General features: G+C 48.2%; 5 protein-coding genes across 5 annotated transcripts; 3 read left to right on the top strand and 2 right to left on the bottom strand.

The window, feature by feature from the left end:
- Positions 1–13,167: 13,167 nt before the first annotated feature.
- Positions 13,168–13,643, top strand: HETIRDRAFT_453050 (uncharacterized protein; the record flags this gene model as incomplete). Its single annotated transcript, XM_009550287.1, has 2 exons — positions 13,168–13,198; positions 13,288–13,643. The coding sequence occupies 2 exons, from the start codon at positions 13,168–13,170 to the stop codon at positions 13,641–13,643; spliced, it is 387 nt and encodes a 128-aa protein (XP_009548582.1).
- A 466-nt stretch (positions 13,644–14,109) lies between these two features.
- HETIRDRAFT_453049 (uncharacterized protein) lies at positions 14,110–15,842 on the bottom strand (the record flags this gene model as incomplete). Its single annotated transcript, XM_009550286.1, has 6 exons — positions 14,110–14,272; positions 14,394–14,633; positions 14,747–14,834; positions 14,983–15,090; positions 15,466–15,717; positions 15,785–15,842. The coding sequence occupies 6 exons, from the start codon at positions 15,840–15,842 to the stop codon at positions 14,110–14,112; spliced, it is 909 nt and encodes a 302-aa protein (XP_009548581.1).
- A 466-nt stretch (positions 15,843–16,308) lies between these two features.
- On the top strand, positions 16,309–19,718 carry HETIRDRAFT_322490 (uncharacterized protein; the record flags this gene model as incomplete). Its single annotated transcript, XM_009550285.1, has 8 exons — positions 16,309–16,525; positions 16,738–16,758; positions 18,009–18,708; positions 18,779–18,897; positions 18,955–19,010; positions 19,107–19,395; positions 19,476–19,558; positions 19,635–19,718. The coding sequence occupies 8 exons, from the start codon at positions 16,309–16,311 to the stop codon at positions 19,716–19,718; spliced, it is 1,569 nt and encodes a 522-aa protein (XP_009548580.1).
- A 2,250-nt stretch (positions 19,719–21,968) lies between these two features.
- HETIRDRAFT_248080 (uncharacterized protein) lies at positions 21,969–22,329 on the top strand (the record flags this gene model as incomplete). The annotated part of the gene is made up of 2 exons (XM_009550284.1): positions 21,969–22,010; positions 22,075–22,329. Coding segments are annotated over 2 exons (297 nt in total), but the record flags the coding sequence as incomplete, so codon positions are not given.
- Positions 22,330–23,297: 968 nt separating this feature from the next.
- Positions 23,298–24,092, bottom strand: HETIRDRAFT_453046 (uncharacterized protein; the record flags this gene model as incomplete). The annotated part of the gene is made up of 4 exons (XM_009550283.1): positions 23,298–23,507; positions 23,546–23,819; positions 23,894–23,960; positions 24,017–24,092. The coding sequence occupies 4 exons, from the start codon at positions 24,090–24,092 to the stop codon at positions 23,298–23,300; spliced, it is 627 nt and encodes a 208-aa protein (XP_009548578.1).
- Between the last annotated feature and the right edge of the window lie 2,282 nt (positions 24,093–26,374).

Below are 26,374 nucleotides of genomic sequence, written 5' to 3'. Positions count from 1 at the left end.
TAAGTATATATATAGCATGCTTATATATCAATAAGCACAAGATTATTAGAGATAATCTTAATATTGTTACAACTGTGTCCTAATATATGCTTTACATGTAGACTAAGATAAAGGTCAGGTGTTTTGTATTAGACTTAGACATTAATGACTAGGACTATAACTTGACATATGTCTAGGCATATGACTCAAGACATGGTCATGAGCCATATATGTGACTCAGATTCAGACTGTAGACTCAGGCTGATTACTATTTACATACTGACATATGAACACTTATGACATTATGACTTATCCTCCTTCTTATTCTTATGTGGCTTACCAATGCCAATTGTGATTGGTGCCTAATACTTATAGGTTCTGACCTATCACTTCACAACTTTTATACAGTGCTTGATAGTATTTTTTGGGTTTAGGGTTGAATCTGAGTTTTATAGTTTGGTTTTAAATGGCTATGGGGACTAAAATATACTGTACTAGTTGCAGACTATGCATTGATTATAGGCTACCTGCAATCTAAGTGTGGTCTATGTGTAGTCTATATATAATCAATTATTGGCTATATACTTGTCACTTGATTACCTATTGTATGTGCTCTTATTTTGTATGCTTTTATTGTATATGTTACCATTGTGTATGCTTTTATTATATATGCTGCTATTGTGTGTGCTTTAATTGTGTGTGCTTCTATTACATATGCTCCTATTATATATTGTGTGCTCCTATTGTATATGCTTCTATTATATATACTCCTATTGTGTATACTCTCATCATATATGCTCCTATTAAGTGTGCTTTGGTTGGATGTGCTTTTATTATGTGTAGTATGCTTTTATTGGATATGCTCTGGTTATATGTGCTTTTATTGTATGTGTCCCTATTGCATATGCCCCCATTGCATGTACTCCTATTGCATGTGCTCTTATTATGTGTGCTTTTATTGCATATGCTCTTATTGTGTGTGATTCCATTGTATGTGCTTTTATTGTGTGTGCTCCGATTATATATGCTCCTATTGTGTATACTCTTATTACATATGCTTCTATTATATATGCTCTCATTGTATGCATCTGGAAAAATACCCCCTTGTATTAGCTCCGGATTATATCTAATAGTGTCTAAAAGTATCTAAAAGTGTTAATAGTATCTAAAAGTGTTTAATTTTCTAATTGAGAGCAACACATTATGAGCATTAGATTGGTTTCTAATTTCATGATATCAGCACTGATATCATACTAAGAAGTCTTTAATTATTAGTAGGAAATAGTAAGTACTACTGCTCTATCAGTGAGAAGGTAAGAATGTGGCACATTCTATACTATTTCAGCATATTACTCTCCTTCATATATGCCTATACCATTATCTTGTAGCTCTTTTGCTGACTTTCCAGCTGCTTTTATAAGGGATATAGAAAGAGAAAAATGTGCATTGATGCCCCCAGCCACTTTGTTAGCAGCTTGGCAGCTGCCACAAGAGGCTATGAAGACCTAGGTACCTTGTTCTTGCACACAAGATCATTAAAGTTGTCATTGTTGGCCAATGCCTGCTACTGGTCATTATAGAACACAACATGTGGGTTGGACTTAGGGATATGCTATATGTAGCCTTATAGACCTTATCTATTAGTATAGTGGCTAATACTGTTTTGTGCAGCACACAATCATCATCACTATTGATATTACAATTTTAAGCACTATTTATATTTTTTATTGCCTTGTTATACAGAAGATGCTCAAACTTGGTGTTTTCCTCTAGCTATTAGGCTGTGGAAAAGACAGTTACATTGGTATGTGGTGCCAGAATGATATATTTGCCTGCCATATAGGAAATATATGCATTAAGCATATTAAGATCACCTCCAACAATCTTGTGCTTATTTATATATAGGCATGTACACATATACTCTTGTCCCCACCCTCTACCTCACTAGTGGCTATTTGGAAAACCCCTCTCTCTTATTGGATCTTGATTATTCATAATCATGTTTTTGATAAAATTTGCAAATTCAGGTAGCATTGTCTATACTAGTAGAGTCCCATTAAATATTACACTCAATCATAGTTTTACACATTCTCAGTCCAAATTATATAAGTGCCATAATTTATTTTTATCCTATATAAAGTGTATTATTTATTTTCCATTGGTTTATTATCTTCTTAGCTGGTGTTTAAACTAAATCCTGAAAGACCTGACTTTTTAGGTATTTATTGACCTATTTATTTATAAGATAGAGGAAAGATAAATGTTAAATAAAATCAGAGATATTGTGGTTGCCTATATTATGTCTACTTATTTAGATTACCAAGTTTATATTTTAGACCTTGTGGCTTAGTGGCTTAGAGCATCTGTCCTGGGTGCTTGCATACATGAGGTTGTTGGTTCAACTCTGGCAGAAGGCAAGTTTAGTATAAGGTATATTCTGTGTTTAGGTATTGAACTAGTGCTCTAATAGACATGACTCTATAAGAAGGCTATGAGAACTGTGATGCTTGATTTATTATTATTATTCCGAAATTTCAAGTTATAATCAATCCTAATAATTCCTAATTTAGGAAAATTATGTCTAATTAGAACAGGTTTAATGAAGGGGTAAGCTAAAAATGTCTAATCCTAATTGTTCTCAATTATGCATAAATAGAACTAATTAGAGCTTAATACAAAGGAGTGGTTTTCCAAATGTGTGCTTCTGTTGTATGTGCTTCTATTAGTTTTATCATATTCTTCTTATAGGTTATTAGATATTTTAATCTAACTTGAGTAATGTTCTTAGAGTTTTCCACTATTACAAAAGACATATATAGAGAATGCATGGATTTAGCAGGTATTAAGTGGAAATATAAGGTATATTAATGGTTAGAGTCAAATTATTTTGCCTTGTGCTTCATGGATTTTGTTATATTTTGTCAGGTTCCCTTTTTGGGTTTTTGGTGGAGAAAATGTTTTAATCAGGAGAAGAAAAAATAATAATTTGGCCAATAAAGTAATTGTTTTAGCCTCATGCTTTGCACTTGCCATAACTAATGCCACAGTTTGTCAGATTTAGTCCCTTGCACTTTACACTTGGGTTCCCATATGGTTTTCATATGTTGCTATATAAGATACTTCCTTTCCATTCTTTTTGGATTGATGTGGACAGATATTTGATATAGTTATTATACTTAGTTACATTAAAAACTGTGGAGTTCTGATCATGATCAAGACTTTTAGAAGTCTTGATCGAGAATAATGCATCTTAATCATTTACTGTACTTATAGTTTAGACGCATAGACCTGATTGCAATCCAGCCCTAAATAGCTTGTACTATAAAGAGTTGAGATGAGCTTTTAAGAAGCTCAGCTCATTTACTTGGTATACAACTTGATCTTTGCACTACACCTAGCATCTGACTACCTTCCTAGCTTATGCATTGCAAACTCTACTAGATCCAAAGTATTATACTTAGTCTGACAAAGCACTGGATTTATCTTAAAGCCTCACTTGCTCTCATTACACTACCATATACCATGGTGATATGCTAGCAATGCCTTTGAATGCAAAACATACCTAAAAAACACCCCTATAAGTATAGGTATGCAGGAGCTAGTTCCAGTATGCAAGGATCTATCAGCTGTGCAACAACTAACAAGGGAGCATACTAAAAGTGTTCTAAGTGTTGCTGTGATCAAAGTAATGCTGGCACAATTAGCAGGAAGTAGGGCTGTTCAAATGCAATGTGGACTGAACAAACAACTCTAAAATCAAAATATTTGGTTGATCAGTTGGTTGGTTGGTTAGTCAGTCAGTTGGTCAGTTGGTCAGTTAGTTGGTTAGTTGGGTGCAAGGCCACACTAGACACTGGTAGAGGATAACAAACTAGATGAGAGGGAGAGAGCAAGACAACAAGGGCTTTGACAGAGGGCTGCAATCAAATGCAACAGCATAAACAAAGGGGAAAACTGTGAACGAGGGTCAGAATGCAATAGCTCAAAGTTTTATGGACACAAGCGCACAAATAGAATCGGAATGAGGGGGGAGCCAAAGCTGATCTATTGCAAGGCCATAGATGCTCTTTTATAGTAAGTCTGAATAGGTACAAGAATAGGAGATTGGCAGAGGCATAGAGCAATCACAAATATGTGCCAAGAGTGATCAAAGATAAAAAAGATAAGGGAGTGATGTTGCAAACACTATAAGATAAGAAGCAATAAATCTAAAGTCTAAATAAGTGAAGAGATTGTCAAGGTAAGTCCACATAGACCTGGAGATAAGAACCATATGCCACATAGGTAAACCATTTATATACTTGGGATCTCTGAGGATAACAAAGGATAGGTCAACAGAAGTCATAAGGACAATAAAAAATAGAAAGACAGATATGTTTTGAGTCAACAAAGTGTTCGGCTGTCTCTGATTTGGGACACCAAAGCTGACCAAATGTGCTGACCATGTGAAGCGTACCGAATTGATTGGTGATTGGCCATGATAGTCTGTAGAGAGCCCCTACTGCTGAGAGTGATGATAAATGGATAAGATGACTGTGCAGAGATCTAAATGCAAAGTCGGCACCTAACAAATAGCTGAGATCGCCAAACGGATCAGGATTGGTCGGTCCTAAGTATGCCAAATAGTCAAAGAATACTGAAAAGCTGCAAAAATTGAGGTATTGGTGCCTAGAGAACACCCATGCTCATCAATGCTTTACCCATTCATGATTCATTAAGTTCTTACTCCTTTAGTCCAGTGTTTCTTGTTTATTTCTTTCCCTAAAATTCATATAGTCTTTACATTTCAAGTATCACACTTTCACTTGGCTCTAGTTTCATGCTTAGGATGTGGATGGATATTTTGATCTATATTTGTAAATATATGCAGCTGTCTTTCATTAAACCTTGATTTATCAGGGACTTAAAGTATCTATATTTATTAACAAAGCTGCCTTGGTGCTATTTTAACAGACTAAATGAAGACTAGAAGGGACCAGAGTAGAGCCAAACTGATCCAGACTCTCATAGAATTGCATGGACCTTGTGCACTTTCTAATACACTGAGAGGCTTTATAATGGCTTAGTGAGCAGATGAGGAATCGAGAGGCTAGAGAACCTAGAGCTACTCAGGTGACTAATAGAGAATCTGAAATAATTCTAGGCCATGCTCCAGAGGAATCTAGAAAAGCCTACTTTATTTTAATTTAGACCAGACACTTCATTCTAGAATCTTTAGCACCTAGATACATCTATAAATACCTGAATCCAGGTCTCATGCACAGCATCTCCAGAAACATATAAAAGAAGAGTGCATGTGCCCTGAAATATAAGCAGTTTGTTGCCTTTGTTGTTGAAGTTGCTCTTGCCCTGTAAAGTGATCTTTACTTTGTAAGGTAGTCTTCACTAATCACTGAAGTATCTTCTGATAAGTCTAAAGCTGTGTTAGTCCAAATGGGACACTGAGTTAGTTCTAAGTTTGATCTGGTCAGAAAATGTCTGAACCTGCATCAGTAAAGAAGCTCCAAAAGCACCAAGTTTAATACCTATTAGTCTGATATCCTGGTCTCATCTCTTTATCATACTCATCCTCTGGATTCTTTCATTTCAAACAGAAAGAGTCTGAATTCGGGAAAGTATTTCTCACGCTGCTCTACCAATCCTAATGCATAGCACCTTGATAGGAACAACACACTTCACAGCATACTAGTAACCACTCCCTTAGAATCCATATACCTTTTAACATAGGCACACAGCTTTGTATAGTAAGATAAATTGGTACCACTATATAAACAAGAGAAATTACCCTCAATAATGAACAACTAGGCTGCTTTGGGAAAGAAGGAAAACCTGAGTCAGTCTAGGTGACGATTCTTTGGAATTGGTTGGCATGTCAATTAGACTATTTCCCACCCTCCAACTTCAAACCGTCTTACCACATGACACCGCTAGGCTTATTGCGTGTGCCTATACACTAGAGGGGTTCTCTGGGCTAAAACTGATATTGATGGCCCAATGTATGAAGACTATCGCTCTTCTTCTTGCGTTATCCAGGAAATCCTAATTACTATTGATCTAGTCCTCAAAAAAGTGGAGAATATGGTGGTTAATGATATGACAATGTTTGTCCAGAATGAACAAGTCTTCTCCTATGAAGCAGATAACTTCTAATGGATCCTAGCATATAACTTAGTAGGCTGCGGGTCCTTGATAGGTAGCCAAAGGAGGATGAGGAGAGCTTTGAGACAAATCCAGTGCTTTGTTAGACTAGGTATGGTTCAATTGATCTGACAAAGTTCATAGTGCATAGGCTGAAGGGAGCCAGATACTAGGCACAGTACAGAGATCAAGATATATACAAAGTAAACAAGCTGAGGCTTCTCAGCAGCTCAGCTTGGCTATTTATATGTACAAGCTATTTAGGGCAAGATGGGCTTATGGCCTGTGCTTCTAAACACTAAATAAGCTATACAATCAAGATTTGTAATCTGCAGCTATGGTTCAAACTCTGTGAATCTTTGAATGAGCCATATCTGGTAAGTATATCATATATCTGTTCACATCAGTAATCAAACAGGGACCAATCAAAAATATGTCATAATCGAGCATACATAATTGTTTAAGCTGAGGCTTGTGAATGAGTCATTAATACTAAAGTATTTATGCTGATGCATGTGAATAACGGTGGAGCACCTGATGTTATCTTTTGGACTCTATATTGGAATGCAGTCCTAATAGCTTTTTATTCTCATGCCCAATTGAAGCACTTGTCAATGTCGGTCTATTCATGCTATAGGTTATCATGATCTATGTATCTATGGAATAACACTGCCTATTTGGTGCATCTCATAATATGCTTGCACCTAACTCCTGTTGTCAAACTGAATGATCTGAGGCAGGTCCATTCTTTGCCTCAAACTATAAAAGTTCCTTACATACCACTTGAATACCTTATCATGGAGGGGCAAGCATAAGTGTGTAAGTCTAGGTGGCAAATCCAGTGCATAGCTGATGTATCTGGAATCAATGTTCATGTGCTCTACAAAAAGCTCAAATACCTCCTCAAACTGCTCCAATAGCTCCATTCTGAATGCTAATGGATAGATGGAAAACATATGCAGGTGAGATTTAGAACTAGCTAGATAATGCAAGAGCCATACATTCCCACTCATCTATTAGCCTTCAGCATGGGCTGTATATATGGTGAATGGTCACTCAAGAGTTGTTCCAAGAGTAATATAATAATGTGATTTGGTTTGAAATAGCTCTTGTTCTGTGCAAGTATGAGTGTGCTTTTCTAAACAGTATTTGTTATCAGGTAAACTAAAGTTTTGATCTTACTCTATTCTATAGGTGCCTCAAATAGACTGTAGTATCTAGATATGATAGAGCCCTACAAGATCTATAAGTAATCATAGAACCACACCTTCTTTTTCAACATTAATACTTTGGTAGCAGCTATTCTCATCAACAGAGGCAGGGTAAATGGTATTAAAGTCACTGGGCCTGAAAACAAGATACAGCCCTTGACAGTAATGAGCATGAGTGTGCTCTAAGCACTAATACCCTACTTTTTACAGCCTTTTAGTATTCTTTGACTGTTTAGCATACTTAGGATTGACCAATCCTGATCTATTTGGTGCTCCCAGCTATTTATTAGGTGCCAACTTTGCATTTAGACCTCTGCATAGTCATTCAGAGCTGTTTACAGGCATCTTATGCATCTATCAGCACTCTCAGCATTAGGGGTTCCTTGCAGACTATTGTGGCTAATTGCTGATTAGTTTAGTATGCTTTACATTCTTGGTATATTTGGTTGGCTTTAGCATCCTGAATTAGAGGCAGCCAAACACTTTGTTGACTTAGAATAGATCTGTCTTTCTATCTCTTATTATTCTTATGTCTTTTATTGACCTATTCTTTGTTATCTTCAGAGCTCCCAAGTTTCTAAATGATTTACCCATGTGACATGTGGTTCTTATCTCCAGGTCTATGTATACTTACCTTGGCAATCTCTTCACTTACTTAGACTTTGAAGTTATTGCTTCTTATCTTATAGTGTTCATAACCATCACATTTTTATCTTTTTTATCTCTAATAGCTCTTAGCATATATTTCCAATTGCTTTATGCCTTTGCTAATCTTTCTAACTTATACTTGTTCAAACTTACTATAAAAGGGCACCTATGGCCTCATATTAAACTACTAGGCTTGTTATATGCACTTGATACACTAAGAAGGATTCCCTGGGCTGATCACGATGGCCTAATAGATAAAGACTATTGCATGTCTTTGGGCTTGTATTAGGAAGTCTCAGTTACTGTTGATCTTATCTTCAAAAAGATAGAGAAGGTACTGATTAATAATAGGATAATGCTCATTGCTGACTAGGAGGTCTTCTCTAATATAATAAATAACTTCTAAATGATTCCAATGGATAACTTAATAGGCAGCAAGTCCTTGATAAGTCATAGAGACAGAAGAATGATAAGAAATTTGAGACAGATCCAATGCTTCATTAGACTAGGTATGTTTTAATTCATCTAATAGAGATCACAATATATAGGCTGAAAAAAGCCAGACACTGGGCACAGTGTAGAGATCAAGATATATACAAAGTAAATAAGCTAATCTTCTAAGAAGCTTAGCTTGGCTATTTATACATACAATTTGTTTAGGGCCAGATATGGATCCAGTCTATGCTTCTAAACACTAAGTAAGCTGATTAATCATAATATGTCATCTATAGTAAGTACTTTAACCTTGTATAGTAACTATACAAAATGTCTGTCCACATCCATAATCAATTAGGAACCAATTGTAAGGGTCATAAGCATTCAAGCCAAAGCTTATTAATGAGTTATAGATATGTAAATATCTATACATCAGCATATAAATGGTAATTGGTCACAGTTTAGGTTTAAGACATGAGCATACTATATGACTATACTCCTGGGTTATATATGAAGCATGTGTTAGAATATGGTCCTAATACCTTACAATACATCAGCTTTGGCTCCCTCTCATTCTGATCTATTCATGTGCTTAAGTTTATAAGACTTTGAGCTATTGCCTTCCAATCCTTATTTGTGTTTTGCCCTTTTATTTATGTTGTTGTATTTAATCATAGCCCTCCATTAGAGCTCTTGTTGTCTTGCTCTCTCTCACTCTCATCTAGTTTGTCATCCTTTGCCAGTGTCTGGTATGGCCTCATACCTATTTTCTTTTTTTTGCATACCAATCAAATTCTAATTGCATATTAGCCAGCCAAAGATACTGATTCTGGAGTTATTTGTTCAGACTACATTGCATTTGACTAGCGTTCACTCCTTGCCAATTGTGCCAGTATTACTTTGATTGCAGCTATGCTTTAAACACTTCCAGTTATCCTAATCAATCATAAATAAATATTACCCCACTAAAGATTTCAATTTTGGAGTTGTTTTTATGCTCTGAATACTTTTAGTATACTTCCTTGTTAGTTATAGCATAGCTGACAGGTACCTGTACACTAGAATTAGCTCCTGTCTGCCTATGCTTGTAGGAGTGTTTCTTGGATGTGTTTTGTACTCAGAGGCATCATTAGCATATCAATAGTAAACTTAATGCCAAGCTTTAGACACTCTACCCCACCTGCCAGTATTATCCCAATACTAAGATTGTTAGGTGAAAAAAGTAATAGGGAAGGTGTCAGAATAAGAAGGCCATATTAGCTTTTTGGATCAATGTTGTGGTCAAATATAGTAAACATTAATAAGCAAGGGTCCACTTTAGGTATCAATATCCCACTTTTGGAAGCTTTTTAGTATTCTTTGACCATTTGGTAAATTTAGGTCTGACTAACCCCCCTAATCTGTTTAGAGCTCTCAGTTATTTATTAGGTGCCAACTTTGTATTTATGTTAGGACTGTACTCTAATATGCGCTTTACATAAGATCATAAGGAATAGTCATGTGGTGCACTCATGATTAGGACTTGTAGTGGAACAGATTTGATGCTTATTAACATGCTCATGCATAAATGCTTATAATACATAACTCATTTACAAGCTTTGGCTTAAACACTTACTTATATCAATTATGATCAATCCCTAATGCTTCTTGATATGGACAAATATTTATTATACTTAATATAAAGGGATAAAGTATAGATCATGGATGATATGTCTTAATCATTTAGCTTACTTAGCATTTAGAAGCATAGACCAGATCTAAATCCAGTCTTAAATAGCTTGTATATATAAATAGCTAAAATAAGCTTCTAAAAAGCTTAGCTTATTTACTTTGTATACAACTCAATCTTTATACTGCGCCTAGCATCCAGCTACCTTCCTAGCTCACATATCATGAACTCTACCAGATCCAAAGTATCTTACTTAGTCTAACAAAGCACTGAACTTGTCTTAAAGCCTTACTTGCTCTCATTATGCTACTATTTACCATGGACTTGCTACTTATTGAGTTCTTTCTTGGAATCCCTCAGAAGTTATTTATTGGATTAGAGAAGATAGTCCTATTGATAATAATTGTCATGGCACCATCAAAAAATATCTTCTATATCTTTTCAAAGACAAAATCAATTGTGATGAGTTCTTTCTCATTCAAGCATAGTAAAGAGCCATACTATTTATCCATTAGACTATTAATACTTAGATAACTTAGGGACCCTCTCTATATGTCTGTAGTTATATGATAAACCTAGCAGTTTAACAATATTGGTGCTACTAAGTAACACTAACTTCAATGGTTCTTAAGGTTTGTATCTTCCTAATTTCCACATATTTGGTCAAATACAATCTTATACCATTGCTTAGTTATCCAAAGTGCATATTTACTATTTCTTGTTTTTTATTAGCTCTCTAGAGCTTATTCTTGCTACTTATACTTGGACAATAGATACTGGCCATTTGGAATTTTGTTATCTTTGGTGGACTTTTATCTTATTATCTTTAGAATCCATATGGACAGTTTTCCTGCTTTCTTTATCTTTGCCACTTACTAGGTCTCGGTACCTATTTGGCACTTACTCTCATTTATTGTTCAATATTTTACTTGAGGCTCTATTTACTATAAAAACCTATATATGACTCTGGAATGGACCAGCTTTTATACTCTACATTTCAGAGCTCATTCATATTTGTTCTAAAACTATTGAAATTATCTTTATCAAACTCCAAAAACTCATCACTATTGTTGTTTGGCTTCATTTATACTCATACTTGTCTCCTTAGTTATATTTCTTATCCTCTATTGTATATTATTAGAGTCCCATGTGGCTCTTAAAGTATATAGTTGTTAGTTATGGCACTACTTTCCTTGTCGCCAAACAAGTCTATGAAACAACTAACCAAATGTCCAGTTAGTATTTAGCATAGTCCTAAACTGTCTGGGTACTATAACCCTACTCTCTCTACCAATTCTCAGTATACCCTCACTTTCTAAAGCTTGTGCTAACAATTCTTTGTGTATTAGATACTAGCTCTAGCATATCCTATACTAGAGGTTATTTTAATGTTATGCTTGGCACTTAGAGACATCTCTAGTATATCACCACTCAGAAGTTTGAAGGAACATTTTAGATTCCCATTGCGACATAATCTATCAGGCCCCTCAAAGTGTCTATACCAATAAGATAGCACTGTATAAATTAGGTGGCTCTATATAGAGTATATAACAAGATATCTGGTATGGTCTTCTAGAAGGCCAATATAACTAATAAATTATACCATCATTAGTAAAGGGACTTAATAGGGTTGAGGGATAAACATACCAGAGGGCTTAAAACTATATAAGTATGTATGCCACTACTTACTAGGTTAGATAGATGTTAATGGGCAGCACAAGAGTTGACACTGACAAGAGAATAGTGATTGTAGAATGACTAAGGTTTGGAAAACTCAGAATATTCCAGAACATATCTCAGAGTAGTATATAAGGCCTATAAGATAGGCTAAGAGGACTTTAGTCTATTTTTTTTGTACTTGGATAGTTATCATACTATCCTTACTATTATATTCCCTGTATTTCCTTAAAATACAAGCAGACCTTCTATTCTGCTTTATTTATTATATGATCTAGAAAGGAACCTACTAGTCTTAGGATTATTAAATAAGCAGTTCATAATAATTCATCTTGGGTTATCTGAAAATCTTGAATTAGTAAATACTATTAAAGTGCCAAAGATCCCCAACCTAAATCAAATTACTCAAAAACATAGTTAGATTTTAGCATAAAATATGCTAAATTTAGGAAAGGATTTGACTAAAATCTGTTCTCAAATATGCTAATTTTTGGGAAAACCTATATAGGAGCTTTGTGGGGCCCTACATTAAAGTATCTCATAAATCCACTAGCTGCCCAACCTATAGATAATATTTGCACAAAGCGGCCTGTCTTTTTTGGCAACCTGATGTCAATGATGGCACACATGGCTAATCATGATCTACCTGATATTACCATATAATAGTGACTTAACTACCCAGAAAAAGGAGAAAATGTGGGCTAGAATCTTGGGCAGCAGATATGACCCTGAAGCAAATGTATTGTGCCAAGACAACATAGAGAACTTAGCAGAGTCCAGAATTTTTAGGACATCATCAATTAACTTGACTGCTTCCATCTTATCACTGGTGCCTGGTTGTGCTTTGAGCATATCAAACATAATGAACCTTTGGTGTACAGCAAGGATCCAACAGTTTTGGGGGCTAAATATGTCAATTGTTAGATTTTTAGACATCATAACAGAATACAGGTTGCCTTTTCTCTGCCATTTAGGATGATAAGGTTTAGCTAGTTGGCCACTAGTTCAATTGAGGAGACTTGCCAAGAACAAATGTAACATAGTCATGGATGATGGCAGCAAATGCAGCACAGGCCCTGCATAGATGCCAGATGTTGAGAAGCGTCGGGACCTATGTCGGGGCTTCAACCTCCAGCCTCCGATCGACGTGGTCTCCGGAAATCCGCATCTTCAACCTGTTGACACCGTGACCATCTTGAAAAAAGCCTCAGCTTCCCACCACAACTCACTTTCGTGCTCCTCAGTCCTGAATCAAATCCTGTAATATCGACAGTTATTTGCAAATAGATTTTGTGGTTTGTCTTGGAACATTTCGGTCGCACCCTGACCGGCTCTTTTCGCGAGTTCCCTGGATTTTCCCGCATTCAACCACCGAATCGAACCCATTGATGCTCCCTACACCTCACAGAAATGCTGTCCGCTTTCGAATCGCTCGACAGCGGTACGCTCTCATATGAGAGTAATGGATGCTGCGATGCGCCTAGATTGAACCACAATCCTGGATGTTTGACCTGCTGCTCCAAACGATAGGCGCCGCGAGTGAAGGGGGAAGCCGGAACAGAGACGGTCATCGGCGAGAAGACCGTGCTGGCAGCAATGCTGGCGCAGACGAGCGGCGTGTGGCCCTTGACATAAACACACAAGCTGCCCCACCGGCTGCATGCAGTGTCGTCGGTGACGTCGCACGCCTCGTTCCGCCAGGTTTATCACATGGCAGAACCCTGCTGCGCAGATGCGCTTCGAGCCGATCCGGCAGCCCGCGTTCTCTCAGGAAGCTCTGGACATCAGAAGATTCTCGCGAGCGTAGCGTAGAGGAGCCGACGCTGCGCCGCGTGGTCTTGATGTACCAGTTTCCGCGCGCCGGCCAGGGGCGGGATGAATACTAGGGCGCGTCGTGACTCGTCGAGAGTTCTCATTCGAGCGCGACGAATCCTTGTTCAGAGCCGACAGATCCTCGTCACCCACAAGAAGCGCGTGCACAAACGCGACCGGGGATGCACCTTACTTGCTGCGTTGTGTAGGAGCGTCCCACCGCGTCCGACTTGGAGACTCTGAAGTGAGATCCAGCGGTGCCCGTGATGCAGATGCGCGAGACGCCCTGAGGGCGTTGGGCACGGCGGCCAAAGGGGTATTGAGACGCGGTTCTAGGTGCAGGGTGCAAGCTGTTCGAGCTCAACGTCCATATCCAACGTTCATGATCCATGGCCGGCGTCGGCATCGGTTACACCTTGACAAGGTTTATGGTCAGCATTTTCTCCAAAGTCGTTCAGAGGCCCTGAAGTGTAATAGACGTGGGTGGGGAGATAAGGCCTCCGCTGACCATCGTCGACGGCGCGCATCTTGGCTCTCCCCCTACCTCAGCGCGGAGAGCATCGTCTTGAGTCTACCCGGCAGCCCGCGTTCTGTCAGCAGGTTCTGGACATCAGAAGATCCTCCCGCGCGTAGAGGAGCCGACGCTGCGCTGCCTTGTCCCGATGCGCCAGTTTCCGTGCGCCGCCCAGAGGCGGGATACACACTAGGGCGCGTCGTGGTTCGTCGAGGGTTCTTATTCGAGCGCGAAAAGCCTTGTTCAGGCAGATCCTCATCACCCACAAGACACGCGCGCACAAACACGACCGGGGACGCACCCTACTTACAGCACCGTGCGGGAGCGTCCGACCGCGTCCGACTCGGAGACTCTGAAGTGAGATCGAGCGGCGCCCATGATGCAGATGCGCGAGACGCCTGAGGGCGTCGGGCACGGCGGCCAAAGGGGCGTTGAGACACGGTACCAGGTGCAGGGTGCGAGCTCAACGTCCGTATCTAACGCTCCTGATCCATGGCCAGCATCGGGACCGGTTCCGATAGATAGACCGACGACGGAGTCGTTCAAAGGTCTCGAAGTGAATTAACGTGGGTGGGGAGAAGACCCCCGCAAAGCATCGTCGACGGCGCGCGACTGGGCTCTGTTTCAGCGCCCGGCCTCTCCGTCATCTTCATCATCGTTCACTTGTGTGAACGGTCGAACGTCGCGCAGGGCGTGAGCCCGGCGTCGGTGACAGAATTGGGATGTGGGTCGCGACAATCGCGCGCGGTGCCTATCGATAGCGAGTGAGTGCGGCCGGTGGTGAGCACAGGTCAGTTCGGATCGGGAGAGCAGGGCATGGGGCGCGCGCGAACCAATTCAGCATTGAGCGCGTCGCTATCGCGGTGTACAGTATAGCAGGAGGGGCCTCCATCGCACACCGAGCTGCTTGTCAGTCTGAGCCCCTGGCAGGCGAATGTAGCCGACGCGCGGCACGGCGGCCTCTTCGATGACCCACAGGTGTCGTGTGTAGTCGGTCGCAGCATAGCCTGCCTTTCATCTATCTGTTTGGAGTACCGCACTTGCAATCCAGTGCCGTCCCCTTACTTAGATGGGCATGGGCAGTCGCAGGGTCGCCGGAACACAGAGCGTCAGTGTACTTACCATACCCCTACTGACTTGAAACTAGCCTGCGTTTCGACTAGCTCGATCGTGCGCGCCGAGAGTCGGGCATGGAGAACGGGAGTGAAATATCGAGGCCGAGGCGGGCTCCAGGCCGCGGGGCTGTTGAAATTGGGGGAGCGAGCGCGGGGGGAAGGAGACTAAGATAGATAGGGCTGTAGACATCGGGGCTTCGGCGGGTCAGCGACCTCACGCGGCGGGCCCGCGTGCACCGACGCCGATCAGGAATCAGCAGAGCGCACAAGGGGGCCGTGTCATGATTGAGTGCTTGAACCGTGCTTGAGTGTCCGCGCGGAGCGGTGCAGGGCGTCGACGCGACGGGGGGACGCGGCGCGCGGGGATCTCCAGCGCCGCTGCGCGGGCGCGGGCCCGGATCCGTGCATCGTGGACCGTGATGATGCGGGCGGCGGGCGCGACGGGCGAGCCCGTCTCGGGGTGGGTGGCAGATCCGAGCGCTGGACGACGTGGATGATGGAAGGCGAGCGAGGGGAACCCTGCATCGTGCAAGCGACGCGGCGACCGATTGGACTGGTTGGGTTGTCGGTTTGGAGTCGGCCAGACGTGGCGTGAGGAGGTCGAGGTGCCGAGGCGGGAGGAGGCACCGGCACATACTTTGCATGAACGCAGGGAGAGTCCGAGGGCGCGGCTCTGTGAATAGGGGCTGACCGCTGAGACGCGTCAGTGAGCGGGGAGGATGATGATGGGGGCGTGGGAACGTTCGACGGGCGGAGGCGCTGTGTCCGTCTCGTCGAGTCCTCGCTCCGGGCCACGCTCCCACTCGGATCACGGCCCTCTCCTCTCCTCTCTTCCTCTTCCTCTTCCTCTTCTCTTCCTCTTCCTCGTCCTCCTTCTCGACCACATCGCGCATCTCCCCCTCCAGGACACCCCCAACCGCCACCACGCTGCTCTCCATCATCCGCGCGCACCTTCCCGTCTTCTCGTTCTTCTCCTCTTCTCCGCCGCCGCCCCCGCCGTCCCTGCAGCAGCCCCTGGCCGCGCCACCACCCCCGTCTACCCAGTCCCGCCTGCCCCCACAACCGCCGCCCCCACTGCCGTCCCCCACTCCGCCAACGACGCCGCCGCCAATGGGCCGCCTCTCCTTCGAGGACCCAGACCCGCTTACGGCCGCGCTCGCACCCCCGCCCGATGAGACTCCCGCCGCCCGCGACGCGCGCGAGCACGCCGAGGCCGAGGCGCGCCGCGTGAGCGACGAGATCGACGAGCAGCTCCGGCGCGAGGGCGCCGCGCTCCGCAAGCGCAAGCCCCCCGTCAAGGTATTGCTGCTCGGCCAGAGCGAGAGCGGTGCGTCCCTTTAGTGACCTGCTTTGCATCGTCATAGTTTATGTCTGGTCGTCTGCTTGCGTTTGGACTTTGAACCCGCAACCCCTGTGTCTGTGGTGCTCATCTGTTTTTTTTTCACGCTGCTTGCACGCGTTTGTCCATTCTTCCATCTCATTCTGGGCCCCTTTTTCCGGCACTCGCCTCGCCTCGCAATTCGCACCGCACTGTACTAGGTAAATCCACGACCCTTAAAAGTAAGTCTATCTCCTCCCCGTCTCCCCTATCTCTATACCAGACACACAACGCCGGAGAGATTCCCCTCCGTCCCGCACGGGAACGCAGGCGCGCGCGCGAGTGTGAGGTCATTTGACGCGTCCAGCCTAGCAACGCAGCCACCGAAAGCTACCGCGCGCTTCCGTTCTCGCAGGCACCTTCTTTTCCCCGAACTCGAATCCAAATCCGAACCCGCAGGGCGGCGAAGCCCAGGGAGATCGGGTCGGGGCTCGGGTCAGGGCCCGTCGTGTGGGAGCTTCCACACTTCTTCTCCTGAGCTTCCGTTCGGCGGCCATTATTGAGAAGGCACGGGCTTCGACGAGGAAAGGAGAGACAGCGATCAGGGCCTCGTCGTTATCTTCTGTCGCCTTCTGTCTCTTGTCGTTTTGACGAGGAGCTTCGCCGTACTGTGTCGTGTCGTCGACGACGCAGCACCGTGCCAATGCGCCGCTTCGTTCGTGCGAGCTCGGTTCTCTATCGGGACGCGCACGACGACGACCGTGGCCGCGGGCGCGGCGCACGCCGCCTCCTTTTCTCTGATCAACAGCGCGCTCCTTTTCGTGTCACGCGGCGCAGTGTCCCCCGTCTGATCTGTCGCCCAATTGATCGAGCAGGGCGTCTCCGGCCGCTCGAGCGCGACCACCTCCATTTGGCTAGCGCGTGGATCCGGAGTCTAGTCGCCTCGTTGGGGGTTGATGCATGATGAGGCGCGCGCGGGCTGGCAGGTGCGGGTCGGGCTTGGGTTCGCGAGACGCTGCTCGTCGTGGACTGGATCGGTTTCGCGCGAACGGCGTTGTTCTGTTCTGTTCTGTTCTGTGTTGTTCTTGACGATGGCGGCGTCGCGCGGTCAGGAGTCGGGACGGGACAGGCGCTGGGTGAGTGGCTGCAGCGGCGATCGGACGCCGGGTTTGAGAGTGCCTTTGCCTGGCTCGATCGACGTCGTCGTTGACGGATGCGGCGTTGATGCTGTGGCGCCGGTTGACGTTGACGTTGGCTTACCGTCGCAGTGATCCGTCTCGAGCTTGTTGATGAACCCCAATCTGGGTCGTGATGGCTTGACTAGGTCGTTTCAGGAAGCTCGACGTCCTTCGACAGGCTGCACAGACTTTGGCCTCCACCCAAAGCCGACGTCACCTGACTTCCCTTCCTTCTGCTCTCCTGTCCACCGTGTACCGTGTACCGTGTCCGTCTGAATTTTGACGCTGACATGCTCTGCCCCCCTTCCTCGCAGACTTCCAGATGCAGTACGCCCGCACGACATGGCTCGAAGAGCGCTCGTCCTGGCGCGCCGTCGTCCAGCTCAACCTCGTCCGCTCCGTCACCCTCCTCCTCGACATGCTCGCCGCAGCCATGGCCGCCCCCCACCGGCCCCCCACCGCCGACCTCACCGCCCCCTCCACCATGGCCTCCACTTCCGCCGCCAACAACGGAAACGGCTACGCAGCGCGCGCGGACACCCCGTCCCCGTCGCTGCCGCTGCCCCCGCTCGCATTCACGGAGCGCCACCAGCTGCTCAAGCTCCGCCTCGCGCCCCTCCGCGGCGTCCAGATGGACCTCGAGCGCCGCCTCGGCGCCGCGGCCGAGGAGCCCACCTCCTCCACCATCGCGCCGCACGAGGCACTGCCGCTCCCCCCCGCGTCGGGCAGCGCGGGCGCGCAGGCGGGCCGGCGCCCGCAGGAGTTCTACGTGCGCTCGCGCGACGGGTGGAAGTCCGCGCTCGAGCGCTTTCGGCCGCGCGGTTCTAGTGGAGGGGGTGGGGATGACGGGGCGGCCGGGGTGGCGGCGCGCGCGGCGGCGTGGGCGCGGACGGACGCGGAGGTGGCGGAAGTGCTGGCGGGCCTTGGGGAGGATATGAGTGCTGTGTGGGAGGACGGGGTGGTTAGGGAGATGTTGAGGCGGCGGAAGGTGCGGATGGAGGAGGCGCCTGGGTTGTGAGTGGGAGGTTCTACTCATTGACGTGGCGTTGCTGATTTTGGATTGGGTGTGCCGCCGTCGCCGTAGTTTCTTGAACGATATAGAGCGCATCGCGAGGCGCGACTACGAGCCGTCGGACGATGATGTTGTGAGAGCGCGTTTGAGGACGTTGGGCGTGCAGGAGTACAGCTTCTACGTCGAAGAAGGTGCGCTCTCGCACCTCTCGAAGAACGCTCGCTAACTGCGATATCTATCCGTCGCAGGACGCACGGCAGGGCACGAGTGGCAGATGTTCGACGTCGGCGGCACGCGCTCCTCGGTGCGCACCCCCTGTCCCCCCTAACTTACCCATCGTCCGCTGACCCTCGACGTGCACGCTCACGCACGCGTATCACGTACCGCCTCGCCCGCACAGCGCGCGCACTGGTACCCCTACTTCGACGACATGGACGCGATCATCTTCCTCGCGCCCATCTCGTGCTTCGACGAGCGCCTCGCCGAGGACCGGCGCGTGAACCGCCTCGAGGACACGTACCTCCTCTGGCGCACGCTGTGCTCGCTGCGCCTGCTGTCAAAGACGCAGATCATACTGTTTTTGAACAAGTGCGATTTGCTGGAGCGGAAGTTGAAGGCGGGCGTGCGCGTGCGCGAGCATGTGCCGAGTTATGGGGAGCGGCCGAACGATGTGGGGACGGTGAAGAAGTGTACGTCCGCTTTCGTCGTCGTCTCGACAAGGGCCCGGGCTGATGGCTTTTGTGGATGTTTTTTGGGCGCGCGAGAGCAGATTTCCAGACGCACTTCAAGGAGATCGCGAAGCAGCACTCGCCCGAGCCGCGCCGGTTCTACGTGCACCTCACGTCCGTCGTGGTGCGTCCCTCCCGTTCCCCGGTTGCCACCGCGTACCTGCTTATCGAACGTATACTCTTCCGTTTTTTCCTTGCAGGACACAAAAGAGACGGCGGCGACGCTGCGCACGGTCGAGGAGGGCATCCTGCGCGATAGTCTCCGCCGCGCAGACCTTCTTTGAGCTCGAGCGGGGCGAGGCGATCCGGTGATCCGATGCCGTCCGCCTGCTCGACTGCTCGCCTGTCTGCTTCCCTACACTTCTCTTCTATCTATTATCTATCTACCCATCCATCCAATCCATCGTGGCCTGCCACTTAATGCTTATTATCCACCATCTATACACGATTATCTTCCCTCTCCCGTATGTTGTTGTTCGTCTCCGTCCTGATTCTTTGTTCCCCGTCGGTGTTGTCGTTTTTATTGTCGTTGCTGTTGGCGGTGGTGTTTTGCGCTCCACGTTGCGGCCGCGTCTTGTCTTCTCTCGATGTAGCAGTTTGGATTCCCCTTTCTCCTTTCTCCCCTCACACCTCGGCTATTTATTGGTTCCGCGCCCTCGCTTCCTCCACGCGGGCAACCCCACGCCCGCGCCCACGCCCACGCTCACCCCCACGCACGCACGCACGCACGCACGCACGCGCGCAAGCGCACTTCCACGCCTCTTGCGGTCACTTCTTTTCCATGCACGCACACACGCCCGGCCCCTGGGCGGTACGACCGGGCCGCGCTGTTACCTTAGTTCGCCGATTATCTGTCCCATCGTAATATCTGTCTCTCTGGCGCTCGCGAGTCTCTTTCTCTTATTTGCACGCTGCGAGGCGACGCCTCGGATCTATATATACTTACACGTACGACTGTATCGCACACTATCGCGCTGGGCGGGGAGGATCACGGAGGAGGGATGCGGGGTCGGTCAGTGCCCGGTGTACCTTACATGCTGCTAAGTATCGTATGGTTTTGGAATCGCACAGTGCAGACGTCACGGTGCACCATGGGAACAAAAGCGTTGAGGAATGGAACGTGCGATGCCCACAGTGGAACTCGGATTGCGGACTGCTTGTTTCCCTCCGTGGGGTTGCCGCAGCTTGCGGGCTAATACTCAGGGGCCCAGAGGTGCGGGCGCCGAGAAGCCGAGATTTGGTCGAGTTTGGCTGGGTTTGCACCTGATTTGCACGTGGGGGAGTAGAAAAAGAGTGACGGCGCCCCGTGCGCCGCGTGACCTCGCGACTTTCCCGTGATCAACAATCCCCTCCCCCTCCTCTGCCTCCTCATCCCCCGCCCAAATCAACACAAAACACACACGAAAACACACCCCGCCGCAGCGCACAGCGAGAAGCCTCGAAATCGCACCCGCCACACCGCCCCAGAGCTCCTGAGCACCCGCTCCGGATCACCAACTGATAACGCCGGCGCACACACGCACGATGTCCGCCGCACAATCCAACCATGACCCCGCCCTCGCGCACCAGGCGGGGCCCCAGCAGGGCCCCGCGGCGGCAGCCGCCGCTGCCGCTGCCCAGCCCGGTGGCCCAGCGGCTGGGGACCTCCCCAGCATCCTCGGCATGACCCAGGATCAGGTGCTCTCGCTCCTGCGCACGCTCCCGAATGTCTTTACCAAGGTACGTGCGAGGATCTCTGTTGGAACTGGGCCGCTGCGTTGTAGCGGCGGTGGGTGGTGGGTGGTGGTGGTGGTGGTGCAGTGAAAGGAGGGGCGATCGGGGCGGGCGTCGCACACGTGATTCTGCAAGGCGGTCACGGATGATGCACGTTGTGCTCAGGTGCCCGCCGATCGCCGCGGTCCCCATCGGCGCGCGCGGGGCGCACAGGCGCAGCAGCAGGCGCTGTGGACCACGGTGGCGTCATGCGCGGCGCTGTTAGTGCCTTATCAACCCGCCATCGTCGCCCCACGCCGCGATATCTCCGATATCCCACGCACGACGCAGACCCCGCGCGCGCGCTGTTTTGTTGTCCTTGCCGTTGTCGTGCGATTCCCATCTTCTGAGCCGCTTCCTCGACGCACGGTGATTGATGCTGATCGCAGACGCCTCAGCTCGCCGAACAGGGCAACCTGAAAGAAGCCGCCGCCGAGACGCTCTCCAACCTCTCCCAGGCAACCTTCCAGCCCCACGCGATCCCCGGCCAACAGCAGCAGCAGCCATCAGTGCACACCTTCCAGGCCGCAGGGCCGAGCGGCGCCATGCACACGCTCCCGATCACCGAGCCCGGGCCCTCGTCGCATCCGCGGGGCCCGCCGAACCTTGGCCAGCTCGCGCTCGCGGCGGCCGCGGGCAGTGCAGCGCAGATGAGCGCCGTGCGCCAGGGCATGCAGGAGGCGGAGGACGACCTCGACGACGAGCATGGCGAGGGCGGGGGGCAGCAGCAGCAGGCCCAGGGCGGGTCTGGCGGGGGGCGCACGCGGGGCACGCGCGGGACCATGGGCTCGGACGAGTGGGCGCGCCAGAGAAAGGATAATCACGTACGTGCTTTCCACGCCCGCCTGTCGTGCGTGCGCAGCGATGCTGACACCTGTGTGTTTATAGAAAGAGGTCGAGCGCCGGCGGCGCGGGAACATCAACGAGGGGATCAACGAGCTCGGGCGCATCGTGCCGAACGGCTCGGGGGAGAAGGCCAAGGGCGCGATCCTGTCGCGCGCGGTGCAGTACATCCACCACCTGAAGGAGAACGAGGCGCGGAACATCGAGAAGTGGACGCTCGAGAAGCTGCTGATGGATCAGGCGATGGGCGACCTGCAGCAGCAGCTCGAGGAGATGCGCCGCATGTGGGAGGAGGAGCGCATCGCGCGCCAGCGCGTCGAGGGCGAGCTCGACGTGTTGAGGAGCTTGCAGGCGCGCGGTGGCGTCGCGGCAGCGGCGGGGGCTGCGGCAGGTGCGGTTGGGGCCGGGGGCTCGGAGGCGGCGGCCGCAGAGACGGCGGGCGGAGACGGCGGGGCTGGGGAGAAGAGGGAGCGCAAGGTCGAGTGTGCGACCGAGGGGGACAAAGACTCGGAGGAGCCGAGGGTGGGGAAGAGGCAGCGCACGGATTGATCGCCGCAGAGTCATGCGTCTTGTCCATGTGTCTATGTCTCGCTATGTTGTCCGCGTCTGTGCCAGCTGCGGCATCGTCTGTATTCGTTCGTAGTTATTTCGCTGCGCTGCCGCTGTCGAGTTGCTCCTGTGTCTTTCTTTGTTCTATTCTTTCTTGTTCTTTCATTTTCGTTTTTTTTTTTTCGTTTTCGTTCTCTAGTATCTCCTTACTCTTGACTTTGTGTCTTTGCCCTGTCCTTCTCGTCTGTCTGTCTGTCTGTCCGTCTACTGCTAAACGTTACGGGGTAGCTGGCAGCGGCTGAGCGCTGTGAACTTGTATGATATCGCGCGTTGCGCCGTCTATTGCTCTGAAATGATGAAACTACGGCAATAAAAAGGGGTACAGCGAACTAAGGAGTGGATCATCAATTCAGCGTCGTCGGACAGGGGCCCTGTTCTCATGCGCGAGGACAGATGGACAAGCGAAGGAACGATCGCGACGGCCGTGATATGTATTGGAGGGGGGGGGGATATCCCATGCACCTGACGTTCGCAGCTATCCCGCGATCGAAGGTTCAGGCGAGGCCGGCGTCTCCGTGAGCACGCGCAAGACGGATAGCGCACGCCGTAGTCGTAGAACAGATCCCGCCCGTTCACATGCTCTTGAATCCCGTGTCTATCGCCGCCATCGGACACGCAGTCAGTCGAACAATCGGGCGACATCGGACGAGGCGCGGGACTCACGCGGACTGGACGTGCTGCACGATCTCGTCGCGGTACAGCCAGGACCCCGCGGAGCCCGACTTGGAGACGTGGTAAGTGCAGCGCGCGCACCCCCAGTGTGGACCCTGTTTGCGCATCTCGCAGTACACCCGCTCCTCGTCCGTGAGCGAGCGCAGCGCCAGCCGCGGGGCCTTCGGCTTGCCGTGCTGCTGCAGCGCGTGTGTGATCTGCTCTAGCCGGGCGCTGCGTCAGCCATGCGGCGGACGGGAGGCAGGCGGGAGAGAGGGCGAGAGGGAGGGGGAGGGGGCACACGTACGCAGGTCCGCCAGGTCATGAAGTCCTTGTCCGTGAGCGGCGACGCGCAGTCCGTCCACCGCTGGATCTCGGCGTCGCACGGCTCACAGACGAAGCGTGGCCGCAGGCCGTCCATCTCGGCGCTCGTGGCCGTCGACAGGTCGAGCGCCAGCAGCCTGAGCATCTGCGTGACCGCCTGGGCGCGCAGAACGCGATGGTGGACCGGTCGCAGCGGAGCGCGGCTGCTTTGGTCCCGATCAAAAGACAGGGATTGGGAGACGGGTGATGAGGGGATTTTGTCGGGCAGGTGAAGACGGACGTGGCGAGCTCGAAGGCGCCGAATTTGCCTAGAGGATCGACCTCGTTCACTGGAGTCGAAGATGACGCTGACGCCGACGTCGGCCGTTCGATAGCCGTCGGAAGCAGACTAAGTGAACGGCACCATAGTCAGGGACAAATAGTCTTTTCCTGAAGATCAGCTGAGAGAAACCAGCCTGATGGAATGCAGGAGTCGACATCGCTCAGGGCCGCTGAATCCTCCTCAGAAACATACGCTCTTGATACTGGTAGCTTTCCAGTAGCAGTACGTGTAATGGGCATCGGGTTCAAGTGGGTCAAGAGTCAAGTGGGTATAGGAAGAATTTGAGAAAAGTCATTTCGGACGCCGGAGTCAAGTTTGCCGAGGCGGCGGAGACGGAGGTCGTGGCGGAGGGAGGCGGCTACAGACAGTGGTGGCGTCTTCCGGCATTCTGGATGACATATTTCCGCAACATGGACAGACAAGCGCAGTCCGGCTCAGCACTGTCTGTGAGGGACTAATAACGGCCAAAAGTCTGGACAGTTCATAGAGGCGTTGATTCAAGGATGAATTGTCGATATTTGATGTCACGCGATTTCAGAAATGAGCGAACAGAAAATGTGATGTTTTGAACATTCTGTGTTCACGTCGGTCTATGAAGGGTTTTCTCAGACAAAAATCGAACTTTTTAGGCTCTGGTCGGTAATATATAACATTTTGTAACAATTACTGGCAAATTCCATATAAACACCACAATTGATGGCAAATGTGAATATTTGTCGACAATTGTCCACAATTGGCAGGTGGTCTCTTGTCAGCAATTGTCAGCAATTGTCGTCAATCAGGCACCGCCGGCAAGATGCGTCAATTGCCGACGATTGCTGGCAATCTGCCTTCGATCTCGTTGCCGACAATTGTCGACAATTGTCCGCTATCATGATTGCCTTTTGATCCTGCCCGATCTCAACATCACATCCGCTTTTTAAGCTTTCTTGGATCTTGCTGGATCTTGTCAGATATCGTTATGCCTTGCTACTCTATCTCTAAGTCATATTGGGGTGCACTATGCCACGCCACCCATGGCCCTAGCTGATTGTTAGCAATTGTTGCATGTTGTTGGGTTGAGGGCTGTGTTGTAGACTTGGAGATTGTTGGTAAATGTTGACAATTGTTGAGTATCTAGAAAGAGTTTTTGAGGGGTTGAAAATTTGTGAGATCTATAGAATGGAATTGGTAAATTAGCAGCTAGATGGGTCGTGCCCAATTGCGGCAATTTGAGATAATCATGGTTGGACATTGTCGGCAATTGCTGACAAATGCCGAGAATTGCCAGCGATTCCTGGCAATTGACAGCATTTGCCAGGTCTTGCTGAGATTTGTTGAAAAACAGATGTTTTTGAGGTAAAAGTTTTGATTTTTGTCCGGGTTGGTCCCTCATACAAATGGCGGTCCCTGCATCATTCAGCAATCCAATGAGAGAAATGTAAAATCTCCCGTTTGGAATCTGAAGGATGGAAGAATGGTAACTACCTCCCATAAGTGCATTGACCATGCTCTGTAGTGTTGGAATCAATTAGTTTTAACTCCATGTCGATCGATCGTGATGAGATAACTCTACGAACACAAACCTCCACATTTTGTGTGGTCTTACTTGGTGCCCCATCTCTCGCTTCGTCGCGTTGTCTGAACTTCGCCCACTTCGAATGACGCATCCTACCAGCTCCAACCTCCCCGGTCTAGGAAATGCAGGAGTTTATTATGACAGAAGTAATCTGTCTATTGCTGGAGAAATATATGTATCGTTCTTCCCTGCATTCTCTTTCTGTCGACTCTTGCGCTCATCTCTTTTCCTCACAAGGGTCTCTGATTGTCAAAATCCAGTCTTTCTCATAACATCAGATTTTTCCCATTTCATCTCAGTTCTCTCCGCCCGACGTGCCGCACTGCATTTTCAGTGATTTACATCATATACTATCTGTTGCCAAGGCGCGATGATCGAGAAGGCGGCATGTTTCGACGACCTTCTAATATCGTGGGGCTCTTTCTTGCCTCCATGCCATGGTTCCTTTGAGGCACCTTTAAGCTGGACCGGAATCAAGCATATGGCTAGGCTCCCCCGGCTCCCAACGCCGTTTTGACGGGTGACCGAGAACGCCAACGCAAAGCGCATGAATCGAATTGTGTTGTTCATTTGATTTTGGAGCGAATGTCTCTAATCCATCTACCAAACCGCACGCCTACGCTTGAGGCCGATAGGTACGTCACTGACCGCAAACGTGTACCCAACCCATAATTTCATGTCCTTTTGATTACGGTTAGGACACAACCTTCCGGAATGTCCGAGGAGACATCTCAGCATCCCTTCGACTATCTGAACAAATGACTTAGAAGCATGAGCTGCGCCTCCACGACATGCAGGTCTGCACGCGCTCAGGAAAACCTACAGGTGTCGCGCACAGCTTCTATACGGTTCGAGGAATTCTGACAGTGATCCCTTTTATT

The sequence above is a fragment of the Heterobasidion irregulare genome, assembly GCF_000320585.1.
Source record: "Heterobasidion irregulare TC 32-1 unplaced genomic scaffold scaffold_07, whole genome shotgun sequence".
In the NCBI taxonomy this organism is placed as follows: domain Eukaryota; kingdom Fungi; phylum Basidiomycota; class Agaricomycetes; order Russulales; family Bondarzewiaceae; genus Heterobasidion; species Heterobasidion irregulare.
Note: the sequence above shows the minus strand (reverse complement) of the source record. Positions and strands in the feature narration are given on the sequence as shown.